This window comes from Gouania willdenowi, chromosome 12 (assembly GCF_900634775.1).
Source record: "Gouania willdenowi chromosome 12, fGouWil2.1, whole genome shotgun sequence".
Classification (NCBI taxonomy): Eukaryota; Metazoa; Chordata; class Actinopteri; order Blenniiformes; family Gobiesocidae; genus Gouania; species Gouania willdenowi.
In genome coordinates, this window is record NC_041055.1 from 14950746 (window position 1) to 14965097 (window position 14352).

At 34.0% G+C, this 14352-nt stretch overlaps 1 protein-coding gene across 1 annotated transcript in view; it reads right to left on the reverse strand.

Moving 5' to 3' along the window:
* Nucleotides 1-4380, reverse strand: part of musk (muscle, skeletal, receptor tyrosine kinase) — a 33881-nt gene extending 29501 nt beyond the window's left edge. The window contains exons 1-2 of the mRNA XM_028463298.1: nucleotides 4124-4380; nucleotides 171-297 (exon numbers count right to left, since the gene is read on the reverse strand). Coding sequence (XP_028319099.1) covers nucleotides 171-297; nucleotides 4124-4193 — 197 coding nt within the window. The 5' untranslated portion in view covers nucleotides 4194-4380. The remainder of the gene's footprint in view (nucleotides 1-170; nucleotides 298-4123) is intronic.
* Between the last annotated feature and the right edge of the window lie 9972 nt (nucleotides 4381-14352).

Below are 14352 nucleotides of genomic sequence, written 5' to 3' on the forward strand. Positions count from 1 at the left end.
TGGTTAGTACGTCTGCCTCACTGTAAGAAGGCGCAATAGTCGGACATAGGGTGAACACGGGTTCTTTCTGTGTGAACTGTGTGTTGCATAGGTTTTCTCTAAAACATGTATGTTAGGTTAATAGTAGTCTACAAAGCAGACTTTGATAGATGTACCAGGTGTAGACTTACACAATTGGATGGTTATTCTTTGTCCATGTTATATCAGCTGAGGGGCGAGACTCAACCTCACAAATGAAAGTGGCGTTGTGATCCAGGAGAACATCCACTGTCTCTAATAAAGTGATGATTCGAGGTGCTGCAACATGAACACATAATCAAAATACTGCATTTTTACCAGCCCACTCGATCAGACCTAGAGGTCAAGCATGTTGTATCTTCACCTCATGAGACATTGCTTCAAAGTGAAACGTAAACAGCTGCGAGTGTTCAGCTAAATTCTTTGGAATTCTTGGCATTCTTTTGTTACTCTGATTAATGCTTTTCAGTTCATTTGGATTCAGCATTGATTTCTGATAAGTGGAGCCAGATGTGAAGTTGGGAAGTTGTTTTAATTTTAGTCAAAAAAACAACAAAATTAAGAAACACTTTTTCAATATCTACATTGTAGATTAGCTCTAATCTTGTGTTCATGATTGAACACTGTATATGAATGTACCTCACATAGCAGAGGTAATGAGCTGTTATTCAGTCATATTATGCTAAATATGACTTGTGGCAGATTGATCAAATGCCATTTTTCGTAATAATGGACCAGCAGGACGGATCTAGCCAGCTTAATTCTTAATGCAGTATATACAGAAATGAAATGTGTGCCTTTGCACACACCAGCACAGTCTTTATTGTTTAGGTTTTGTCTTTACGGGATGAAAATCACAAAGGTGGCATACAGTGATGCCATAGAGAGGCCCGTGTTTTGCCCTTATTACTCTCTTTTTTGCAATCTGCTGCTTAATCAGTAGATTGCAAAAAATGCAGCGTAATAAGTGCCAATACTGTTTGATAATGAGTTTTCAAATTACATCTAACTAACAAGTACAAAGTAAAACAGACAAATATTCCCTATCTGATAGCGTAACATGTTTCATTACTGTTACTATGGTAACACTTTTAACCTTGAAGATGTAGCTTTCTGTTTATATGCCTATTGATTAATACATTTTGATCCACAAACGTCACTCCAAAAGGGAATGCAGAAGATTATAACGTCTCTCTGGAAAACTGAAGAAAACAACAAACTTACCTCATTAGTGTTTTGAAACACATTTAGTTTACACAGAGAAATTAAAGTTAGAATGGAAACAAAAACCAAATGAAAATGTTGGTTTTTGCCTAAAGTTCAAACAAAACTAGTTGGATTAAATGTATCTCAATCAAGCTTTATGAACATGATCCTCTTCAAAAACACAGTGTTCCCTTTTCTTATTATATTGCCTCAAACTCATAATATATTCAAATGAAGAGAAATTGTGCCAGGATGTGCAAAACTATGTACCAAAAACTTGCCTTTTTCTAGTTGGCCATAGTTGGCCATTTCACTAGAGCCGCCATTAATTTGACACAACAATTATCCAAATATACCATGTATTTGCATTGATGAGTTATCGTAACTTTAGTTATGTGATTTTAAACGTAGAGATTCAAAAATAAGGGGTTTGGCCAACCTTACGGATACTGAATGACTTGGAATGACTGGAAGTAGTGCCAAAATGTTTGTTTATAGTAGTTCCTCCACGGTGGATACAGAAGTATGGAAAGATCGAGGCCTTGAGAAACGCTAACATTGTTCTGTCTTTTAATAAACAGAGGATTTCACAAGACAGCATCTGAAAAAAATTAAACCACATCCCCACCCTTACCCCCAGCTGATTGTTATTTACATACTTATCAAAAGCAGATGAAAAAGGGGGGAGGGGACAATAAAACTAAAACTAAGACCAGTCATTCTAATGGCATAGCTACAGCCTAATGCTTGGATTTAAATATCAAGATCCAAGTAAAACTAAGGTCAAAATAAAATCAAAATGTCCCTATTTGGCAAACTTCCAATTGTCTTTCTGTTTTGTTTTGTTTTTTATATTTATTGGTATGGTTTGTTTAGCTGGTTAGTTTTTAAGATTCAAAATATTTTTTATGCTCATTTTGCACAAAGCTAATATGTTTGCTAATGTGCTATATTGACTTAGCTATTAGATGTCTTTGCTTTTTGAGAAGTTACATTTATTGACTTGTAAAATGCAACAAATAAACTAAAACCAGTCATATGACAGCCTGGCATGATGTTGATGCTTGGACTTTAACATTGAGATCTAACTAGAGTTAAGGTTAAAATAAGGTGAACATATCTGTATCAGGGATATTTTCATTTGTCTGTTGCCTTGTTTGTTTGTTTGTTTGTTGTTTTTTTTAAGAACAACATCTATGGTATGGTATGGTATGGTCTGTCGTCAGTTTAGTTAGTGACCTTTAATGAGATGTTTATGCTTTTTTTAATCACATAGCAATAAGACGTACACACACGTCCGCGCACACACAGAGACAGACGGGAATACACTCAAAGCATATATGTGTCTGTACATACTGTACACATAGAGCTTGATAAACCATCTGATTAGACCAGAATCTGCTCTTTATAGAAGCACAACATCAAAGTCAAAAACATCACCACCATAGCAGCTGTTTCACACGAAACACAGTGGACTTCCTCATTAAAACTGTCAATCAATGCTCACTGAGGGCTATGATTGGAAAAAACCCTCCTCCCTCCTCTCAGCTTTTATAGGAGGGGCGGGTCCAACAGTGAAAGTGATGACACAGGGGAATTTGAAGAATCTGTTTCCGCCAATAGCAAAATTCAGTTGTAATAGCTGCGTTCAACCGTTAGTGGCTAGTAACTCTGACATTTTATAACTAAATACGCAAAATTAATAAACAGCCTTGAATACAAAAGAAAAAACGTTCAGCTCATCATTGTGTCCTAAGGTATTGATTGTGAGGGTTCTCAAGTATGGTAAATCCAGATTTAACAAGAAGACTCTTACTGTTAAATTTTACAGGGACACATCTTCAAATCGAACTACTAGCAAATCTATTTTTCTTTATTATGTTTGTAAGTTTTCACTCAGAATAATCTACAGTAACTTTGGTCATAGTGCTAATAAAATTAGTCATGATTAGAGAAAATGACAAAAATCTGTAGGACGAACAAGCCTGAAGCTCAGTTTTACCTCCATCCTACCAACACAACACATGCCTGCCTCCGCAAAGGCCCATGGAAGGCTTTTCTTTGTATTTTTGTACGTTATGTTTTTAAAATTACACAAATCATCACATAAATCACCTTACAGTTTTGTTACAAATATTTTGGTCCCTCCAAGTTGGAATAAATTATTGACACGCCCTGTTTAATGCTGGAACTTGCAAATTATCTCTGCTCATAGTTACATGATTTCTATAATCTTTAATCGCAAGTAGTACAATTTCTTCAAAATAAATCCTAAAATTGTCCACAAATTTTCGAATTTCTGAAGTAACTGATTAGGAAGTCATGGTTGGACTTCCAGTTCTCGATAAAAACTTCAAGAATCAGTGTCTGGATCATAAGTTTCTAGTTTAGAGATTATTGACATTTCTTCATTGTGGGACCAATAAAGTGTTATTATTTGCTTTGGGACTCTCAAAAATGTACCACAGAAGAGAATGGGATGTTTCTAACCTCCTGCTGAGAGGATGAGCTACAAATGCAGGAAGGATATAGGTTTAGTCAGGTTTGCACTGTGTGGGCCTATAAACACCTTCTCCTCTTCCTTAAAGGTGTAAACATGTGATTGCAGTGCTCCGAAGAGATCTACGGCTGCATCAAATAACACAATCTACAATAAAGACACCTAAGTGATTTTCTATCTTCTATTTTGATTTTCTTTTCATTTTAGCAGTCCACTCTTATTGTTCTCATAAATATATACACAAATGACTATAGTAATCTTAGTTATTTAGGTTGTATTTTGCAAACACCAAAAGAAAACAGTTATATAATACGTTGTTTACATGTTAAGACCCTGGATTTCCTATCAAATCTATCAGAAATTCTCTATATGGTTCCGTTATATATGAACGTCACTCACCTCTCTGTGTGCAGGACACTGAGGTGACCAGACTAAGAAGGAAGACGAACACTCTCACCACATTCTTCATTCTAACTCTTCCGGTTAACAAAGCGCCAGTAGAAATGTAGTTGGCAAAGGTGCCGGTTAGATTCCCATGGCAGGTTTCAAAACTGTTCTTGTTTCTTTACAGTATGTCTGTCTCAACAAGGAACAGACACAAGCTCTGGCTTTCACAGTCACACTGGTTATGTGCATGTGTCCGTGTGTGTTTTCAGTTTCTGATGGACAACAGCAGCTGCTTGCTGTGCTCATGTACAGTCGCTCAGATTCTGCGCTCAGTGGCGTTCATCAAAACCAAAAACACTCAAATGTGAAAATCTACTATTGTATTAGAGGATTTATTTGACAAAGGCTGCGAAATTTATACATGAAAATGTAAAAAAACAAAGTGACAGAAAAAAATAATCTGTGATCATTTCTTAGTTTACTTTTTTCCATTGTATTGACATGGTGTTTGGTGTTTACCACTAGGTTTAAAAAAATAAATAAATAAATAAAACATTTCTCACTTAAATGACACAATGTTCACAAAAGACAAGAATTGTAACACAAAGTAACAAAAAAATAAAAATAATAATAAACTCATGTTTGTTAACATTATACACTACATTAGGTGGATTAACTGTTCATGTTCAACACGTAGCACCAACTTTCTACACATTTTTCAACAACAGTATTTCAAATAACTGCTTAACATTTTGACACACACCCAAAAATATACACACAAATCAGAAGGCTGCCTTTGTGTCCACCTGTCGCCTGCTGGCCTGTATGTCCTGTTTTATTTTAGGAAAGGAATGGTATTTTGATTCATTCGCCCCTTCTACAGTCTGCTGTAGTCGGAGCCACCATTGTACTCACAGTCTGTTCTTGCCCTCACAGTGACAGAGTTTAACATAAATAATGGGACTTTGCTTATATCTGGGTTTTTTGTTGTCCTCCAATGTTAACAATATGGTTTACTTTAAGACAGCATTAAAAATATATATATATCTAATTTGTGCAAGGTGTTAAAAGCCTGCTTGAATACAGTAATGCTTTTGTTCAAAGTCAGAAATAGTATTTATCTCAAGGGGAACGTGAAACACTTTAATTAATTTATTGTTTCATTCGTGCCAACACAACACAGTTATTTTGTGCTACCCACAATTATTTTTAAAAGGGCGTTTTGGGGAGTTTCGTCCAGGGTGACAGTCATTATGACTGAGCAAAGAAGGGGTTTAATTTTATTTCATTTTTTAACCTTAATTGTTAGGGTATTGGTTATGCTTAGGGAAAAAACTGCCAATTAAAACTTTGTTTGAAATTAATTCTAAGCAAAACAAACAAAAAAAAGAGGAAATCGTGTTGGCACTCAAGAAACAAATGATAGATACACATTTACGTGACAGTGTCATGACCTTCCATGAGACAGGGATGTCCTACCTCAATGTGTGCCTCCAATGCGGTAAATTATATGTTCACTAACAAAACTATGATTAAGAATGATATGGTTAGTTTACAGTTGGTCTTCTTCTCCCACTTGCAAATGGTTTTCTTGCACCTTGCGGTGTGATCTTCACCAGCAGTTCCCTCTTTTAGATGGTTGTGTTGTTCCTTAGTTGAATGCTCTTCTCTTCTCCTTCAAAAGCCTTTTGTTGTTACTTTCTACTACTTCTGTGATGTATTTTGACCGAGTAGATCGAGAACTCCCTGATCCTGGTGTCCTCATAAAGTATGCAATCCCAATTCCCTGGAATTATAGAAACCTACGAAGGGGTCATCCTTGTAATGGAGATACACGCCTTATCCAAGTCATCTATGCAGATGACATTGTCACGTCTCACCCACTCTACACCGATCCACAACTTCTGTCTTGTCCAACACCTTAAGTACATTGCTAATAGACTTCATAACTCGGCCCGGCAAAAACAAATTATGTTCCACTCTAATAATAAATCGTATACTCGTGACATTATGGAAAAACTACGATAAACTTACAGGCCTTCCTTCGATTCAACGGGAACTACAAGATATGTCAAGGTTCCTGCCTATGGTGGAGCGAATCCTTGGCACCCTACCCGCTGAAGCAGTGGAAGAGGAAAATTGATGATGATGATGATAGCTGTAAAAGATATTACACAGATCCCAGGTGTTTTATTTTGTTGTTGCTGTTCTTAGAAATGCTCACATATCAGGTTCAAGTCTGAGGTTGGACCCGTGGTTACATGGGTTTTCTCCGATACTCCGGTTTCCTCCCTCAATCCAAAAACACGACTGTAAGGTTGAGTGGAATCTGTAAATTGTCCGTAGGCGCAAAAGGGAGTGTGAGTTTTCGTCTGTGTGTATGTTTGCCTTATGAAGGACTGGTGCCATGTTCAGGGTGTACCCCTACCTATCACCCAATGACAGCTGGGTTAGGCACTAGCAGACCTCAATGACCCTGAAAAGTAGCAAGCGGGAAAAATGGATTGATGGAAAATGCTCCCCTTCTATGGCAGGATTTCAGCAAAAAACAATTAAATCTCAACATAAACTAATGGTACAATTCTCTTTCTTTTTATCCACTGTGCATTAAAGAAGCTTACGTTTTAGGGTTAGATATTAGCAGGTGTTTGGTTTGGTTACTATTCAGGACCTGGAATTTATTGGTGGGTCAGACATTGGTCAAGGTTTACCAAAATGACCCGTGATCTAAATTTTAGTTTTGTTGTTTTGATGATTTTTTTTGAAAAGCTCTGTTAACCTTAGTTTACTTAGCCTATGATTTGGTATAGTTGTAATTTTACTTTTAGGGAAATATTGAAAGGGAATTTGTTTTGCATTTTCTTTGTTTACCTTGATTTTAACTAACTTACTTGTTGTCTTGGTTTAAAGTTTAATCTATTGGTTTTAATCCAACCAGTAGGTGAGATATTTATTGTATTTAACTAGGAAGATGCACCTTGTTAACCCCAACCCTCAATCGCTGGAAGTTCCGTAATCTCAGGTGGACCATATAAGAAATGCTTAGCCTGTGAGCCTACATGGTGCCTATAAGTGCACCTTGTTAACCTCAGAAATAGATCTAACATACTTGAATCATAGCCATTTTAGTTAGAATGGTATAGTTAATATTTTTTATTTTCATTTGTAGAAATGCAGACATCTGCCATACCTTATTGTTCTTTTATTACTGGAACATTTAAACAAAAAATAATGACAGTTATGGTAAAGCACAACCATATATTCCATTTTTCAAAATTCAATAAAACTAGTGTCCATAGGAAGTATGTATATATTTAGCACTGTAATATAATCTAGCATACATCTGCAGCTTGCTGAGAAAGAGAAAGAGAGAGAGTTAGAACTACAAATTTGCTTTCTTCTGTTGATTCTTGTTTTTTTATTTGTTTTATTTGCATTGAAAGAGGCCATTATGTCTCAAAATAACCTCACTAATCAATCGATCTTTATTTGTATAGCGCCAATTCAAAACACGTGTTATCGCAAGACACTTCAGAGAAAGCAGGTAAAAGACCTTACTGTTTGTTATCTAATTACGTCATGACTTTGATGCTTTAGAACCACATTACATAAATCAATTTTGTCCTGTATTGTTAAATATTAGAATATCAAATTTAATTAATAGGCTGTTATGTGGGGTGGAATTGCTAGCTATAACGCCCAGACCTCCTCCTTAATCCGGGCTTGGGACTGAAAGTGACCCAAAAAAGACACTCTATCAGAGTTACTTAGGTTTTTATTTTTAAGTTGTTTTTTATTTATTCATTTATTTATTGAGTTTTTTTTTTGTTAGCTTATATTTATATATACTGTATATATATATATATATTTAATTCTATTTTTTAATTATTATTAAACTTGGATTGTTCACCCACTAATAGGGAACGTGAGCTGGGTTTAGACCGTCGTGAGACAGGTTAGTTTTACCCTGCTGATGATGTGTTGTTGCAATAGTAAACCTAGTTACAAACATTGCTTACTGAGGACACCTGCTGGTCAATATTTACAGCGTGGTTTTTTTAGGATTTTAGATCTACTTTAGTCATTTTTAAAAACCCTTTGTGCAGTCACTCCTGTAGATTCTACGCAGCTTTCAACTTATTATGAGTTACTATGACTATCTGTCAACATGGAGCTGTTCTGCAAAGCTCCCGATGGACATCTTTATCAAATAATTTATGAACGCTATCATTGCAGTCCAAACAAATCTGATGTTGCACACCCTTGAACCAAGCAGCAGCCATGTTGAAAGTCTCAGGTCAATGTGAGCCTGATTCGCAGAGATATATGAGGAACAGACAGACAGACACACAGACACAGAGATTCCTTGCTTTTATAGAGATATCCCAATCTAAGTGTGTATCTACTTCCTCTCCTGGCCCTGCTTTCTGACTTCATCTATTCTATTGAAAAAGAATGGTATAAACTTTACTAAAGTTTTCCACTCAATATGTTTTAAGATAGGCTTATACTAAATAAACTAGGCCCACTCTACTTTGAATCTATGTCTGTTGTGATTTTTCAACAAAAATAAATAAATCTATTGTTAAAATCACATTCACATCTTATACTTATTAAAACCATTAATTCCATAATCTGAATATGCCACAAAAATGTAATTGCATAATGGTTTGTGCATTTTTTTTTTCAAATGAATACTGTATTCCACAAAACTGAAAATACACAAACTTTTAACGTTTAAAGTATAAAGTGCAACTGTAGGCCTTTTGATCAATCAAAATCTATCTTTGTTTAAACTGAACAGCCATCGATCTCAACAAACTATAGCTACAATACCATGTCTGTCCCACTTATTATTGTTGTAGATCCATAGGATACAAACATCTCTCTGAAAAAAGATTGGTGGTTCAATTGTAGAATTCTTATTTGCCATGTGAGAGATCTGTGTCAAATTTAGTTCTTAGTTCTTACAATTCTGAAAGTTCCAATAGGTTTGGAGACATGTTTGCCAAAACGCATTGATTGATCAAAGACAACTCCAGAAGCAAAATTTCCACCTAATTTTAACAGTCAGTGCTTATAAGGCAGTGATTCCCAACCAGCAGCACAATGCAGGGGATACTCTGAAACATTCATCAATTTTATTTCTAAAATCAACAACAATAAAAATCACCTAAAATGAAGTTAAACTAATAATTTGTATTTACAGTTGATTAAATCTTTATCCTCCTGTCCTGATATCAACTATTGCACTTTGTAACCCTTTGATTCACTGAAATGATGCAGGTTATCTTGATTTAACCTTTATTTTGCTTTTCTCCTGTCTATTATTCATCTTTTAAAGCTATATTTACATTTACAACATGTAATGAATACATAGACTATTACTAAACTACAAGCACTTCAAGACCAATTCATGATTTTGTTGATCCAGTAGTCATGAATAGGAATATGTTAACTCCTGAGCTGATTACGTCAAGATTTACGTGTACCAGCTGAGTTTGACAGCAAACCACTAAATTATGTCATTGTCCGAGAAGTGATTCATAGTTGTTGTTTATTTTTGTTTTGTTTTTTTGCTTTATTGGTTGCCAAATCCAACATTCACTCCAGCACTCTGCCAGTAACCAATGACTCAGGAGAACAGTATGATTCAGAAAGTTGTATCATGAAATCAGATCTCTGACTCCCTCTGCTGACACAATACTTAAACACCATGTCATCATAAGAGTAACTACACTGTAACACACACACACACACACACACACACACACACACACACACACACACACACACACACACACACACACACACACACACACACACACACACACACACACACACACACACAACCCAATTCCTTAATTGTCATTCGAACATTTGTTGTTTTTCTTTCTTTCTTTGTTGCTATTGTTGTTGCCATTTTTCTTATTATGTATGTCTAAAAATTTTTTGCACTATTATCCTGTTAGTATTTTTATTTATTTTTGTTTTACTCTCTGCATGTGGTGCTGCAAATGTGAATTTTACCTCTGGAGATTAATAAAGGTCTATTTTATTCTATTCTATTCTATTGGTAAATGGTAAAATGGTAAATGGACTTAATTTATATAGCGCTTTATCACCACACTGAAGCAGTCTCAAAGCACTTTACATATCAGCTCTATTCTAAAGTAGTTATGATCAAGTTCATTCAGAGTTCTACAAACAAAATAAGGTTTTATTTAGTGTGTTACAAGTGAGGAAACTATTATTTTCACATAAAGGTAATATGCACATGTTGTTAAACTTGCTTTTTGGGCTTTGGCAGTTTAACTAAACTAGTATCTATATATTGAGATGGATTGTTGTAAGTAATAAAGCTAATTACCTTAAAAAGCATTTTTTATTTCCTCTTTAAAAAAAACAATCTCGGAACACAATTTTGGTGGAAACAAAGGTTCTTCTCATTCCTTAGTCTGTATTTTGTTGTTGTTGTTTTTGTCATCATGCCTTTAAATGGCTCAGCTCTGCTGCAGGTGGAACTACTGAGTCAACTCCTTCAAACCAAGTCGTCTCTGCGACTTCCTGCGTTGAATTAATGACCAACAACAGCTCAATGACCTCAGTCATTTTCAACCTTCTGTTTCTCTGCAACTGCAACACTGAGCCAGACAGTGTTTGTTCTTAGTGGTTACTGTCTGTCAGCCAACGCTCTAATTCCTCCATTTTAAAGCTCTACAAAGATGTGTAATACTTCTTTTTAATGAGTTCCAACGTCTGGGAACTACAATTACAGCATTACAACATGGGTGGTGGTAGTGGTAGTAGAAGTAAGTAGGACATATTTAGATATATTTTATGTATCTTATTTGTTTAAAAAAAAAAAAAAAGTGGTAACACTTTACAATAAGGGTCCCTTAATCAATGTTAGCTAAGGCATGATTAAAACATTAATTAACAGTTTAATAATGTTGTATTACTCATTATAATGTATTAACTAACATAAACTATAAGCAGTTAATGCTTAGTAATTCCCTTAATTAACATTAGTTAAGGCATTATTTAAGCATTAATAACAGTTTATTAATGTTATAATAATCATTATAATGTATTAGCTAACATTAACTAACATACCAGTTAATGTATTAATAAGTAGTTAATTATACTTAGTAATTCAAACATTACTAAGCATTTCATAAAGTGCTACCAAAAGGTTTTTCTGCAGTTTACTTTAAAAAAAAAACAACCAAAAACAAAATAAAAAAGGGGTATTTATTTTTCATGCAAAATTAATATTTTTCATTATTCTGGTACCTAGTTGAGGCAACTGGACTTGTTATAGATGATGGAGAGATGTTGTCTCAACCCTCCTTCTCTGTTCAAGGACAAATCTTCCTATTTTACATTCCTATTTACAAACATGACTTACTTCACATCTTTATAAACCCTATGTCTTCTGTTGTCAGGATCTGTACACTATACATTACATCACGCAAAATATTAACAATTTTTATATATTTTAATTCTAACATTTTTTTTTGTCAGGAAGCTTCTGTTCAGGATAATACTACCTATGTATGCTTAGGTAGATAGATACTAATATGAACCATGTTCTATTATTATTCTTTTTATTGTGCTCATTGGAGGACATTACATCAAATCTGACATAAAATAAATACTTTTTTATTGAACAATTTTATTTACAAGTATAAACAATTCAGATGAAACAGAATAATGGCTCAAAGTGTACATACAAAGATGAAATTAAAAAAAAAGAGAATAAAGTGTTTTCATAAAATGGAAAGAAATAAAGGCAGATTAGATCAAATTTTCCTGTGTTTTAAGGACTCTAATGAATTCTTATGCTGAAGCGTATAAAAAAATTAAGCTAAAATAATAATAAAACTAATCACATGTGTCTTTTTGGCAGGATTTTCATTATTGAAATAACCAGATAATAAAAAATTCCAATTGAAGTTGAAAATAAATGTCCAGATTTGTATTTAACAGAAAAATATATCATTCTAAAACATATAAGAAAACGTACAGGTAAAGAAAAAGTGTACAATGAATTCCTCCAAGACACAATCTACAAACAATGTCCGCATTAGTCTGCTTTTAACAACAACTGAGTCAACAGGGTAACTTTTATAGATAAGTTTGTAAAGACCAGTCCAGTCTAAATCATAATGTAAAATATTCCATAAAAAAAAAAATAAAGGAAAAAAAAAACAGACACAGGTTTACAAACAATATTTCTTAGGATTAATTCTTGTATGCATTTATTGTTTGTCTTTGTGCTCACAAAGGGATCAGCATCCCCCATGTACAGCTCTGATAAAGATTTCTGAATGGTAAATTGTGATAAAAAAAAAAACAAAAAACAAAACAATAGCATGTTGTTTGGGAGGCACCGGCTAAATGATCAAATCTAAATACCTTTTCATTCACTCAGTAGTGAAGGTGGAATGTTAAGTATGACAATCTAATAGCGGTACATTAAAACCACAAGAATTACGCTTATTCTGCACTCTCTCTTTAATTCATTTTGCTCATGTTATAAAAAAGCCACTGATGTCTTTCCTAATGTATAATTGACCTACTTCTGATTGTTGTATCCGAGTTTAATAGACATTTGTCATATTTTTAGGATGTACAAAAGACAAAAAGGAATTCTGTTACCAGACATTTTTTTTCTTGCTTGGCTTCTCTCTTTTAAAACGTGTTCCTATTTTCATAAGGATTCGCCTTAGATTATTTTTCATTTGTCTAAGTATCTAATATTTTCCATGCATTTCATTATTATTTTCTGCTAATCTTGTATATTCATCTATTTTGTATTTAATTATGAAAAGTAAAGACACAGTCATTATGCAGTAAAGTGGTATGTTTCCAATGACCAAGAGTCCATGTCATGGGGCTAAACCATGACTAGCGTGATGTATGCTGGATACAGCTTCTTCTCACAGCTAAAAGACATTATCTCTACTCTTTTAACATCATGCAGACAGATAGAATGGTTTTCTTTTTTATGAGTAGATTCTGTGTTCCCATACTTGTTTATTGAAGCTTTATCTACCTGTGAATGAGTGTAAAGTGACACTTGGCATCAGCAACACATTATTATTATTATATATAAAAATATTAATAATATAATATTGTATTTATTTATTATAATAATGTATTACATATATCTTTACTTAATTATCAATTATTAAAAGAGAACACTTAAAAAGAAGAAATTGTTAAAACAGTTCAAAAAGTCAAAAAGTACTGTAACCATAGAGATATATGAGAATAATGAAGGCTGAACTGTTCCTCTATAAAGACCCCACAAATGAGCATCAGATCAGTGTTTCTCATTATTATCAATCAATCAAACAAACAGACAGAATTGAATCACAGAATTGTGCTAAAGTGATAGAAAAAAGGTAAAATGATAAAAAAAAAAAAAAGTTTAGAAATGCACACAGATTTTATTTAATAAAAAAAATCTAAATTTTCTAAAAAAAAATTTAAAAAAAACAAAGCAGAGAAGAGAGGCATTTATAAAAGATAAAACGTTAAAAATTTTCTAAAAACAACAAAAGTTAAACAAAGTCAAATAATTCAAAGAAGAAAATTATGAAATTATAAACATAAAAATGATAAAGCATTAAGTCAGTCTGAATAAATCGTTTTTTAGCTTGCGTTTCAAAATCTAAATCTTCTCAGCTCCTCTCAGATCCCCCTCTTTTTTTCCTGGTAGGCTTTCTGGATTAGTGGCCACAGACGGTTCCTAATCCTGTGATCTTCTTGGTCGAGATCTTCCTCTAAGTGGAGATTGTTCTTGCGTCCAGATCATATCCTCAAAATGTCTCATAACTGAATTTGAATGTCTTGGGTTAACTGTGGGCTTCTTGTCAAGCCTGTGAGCTGAACCAATCACTTCCATTAATTTTTGTATCATTATATCCTTTATTTAACCAGATAAAAGCCTTATTGAGATTAGAAAGAAGGACCTGGCATGGCAACAATAAATACAGTACATTCATACATCAGTACATAAAAAATCAGCAGTTCTGGAGAAACCAGCTCAAAATAAGATGACAAGCCAACAGAATTAAAAACAGTCACATTGTTCAAGACTAGCTCTTTCCCAGTCCATTAACAAATGTTTAAACTCTCCGACAGTGACCAGATGTGTGAGTTTCATATCAATCTGGAAACTGTTCCATGAAGAGGGGGTGACATATTTTAAGGCAGTCTTACCCAGTTCT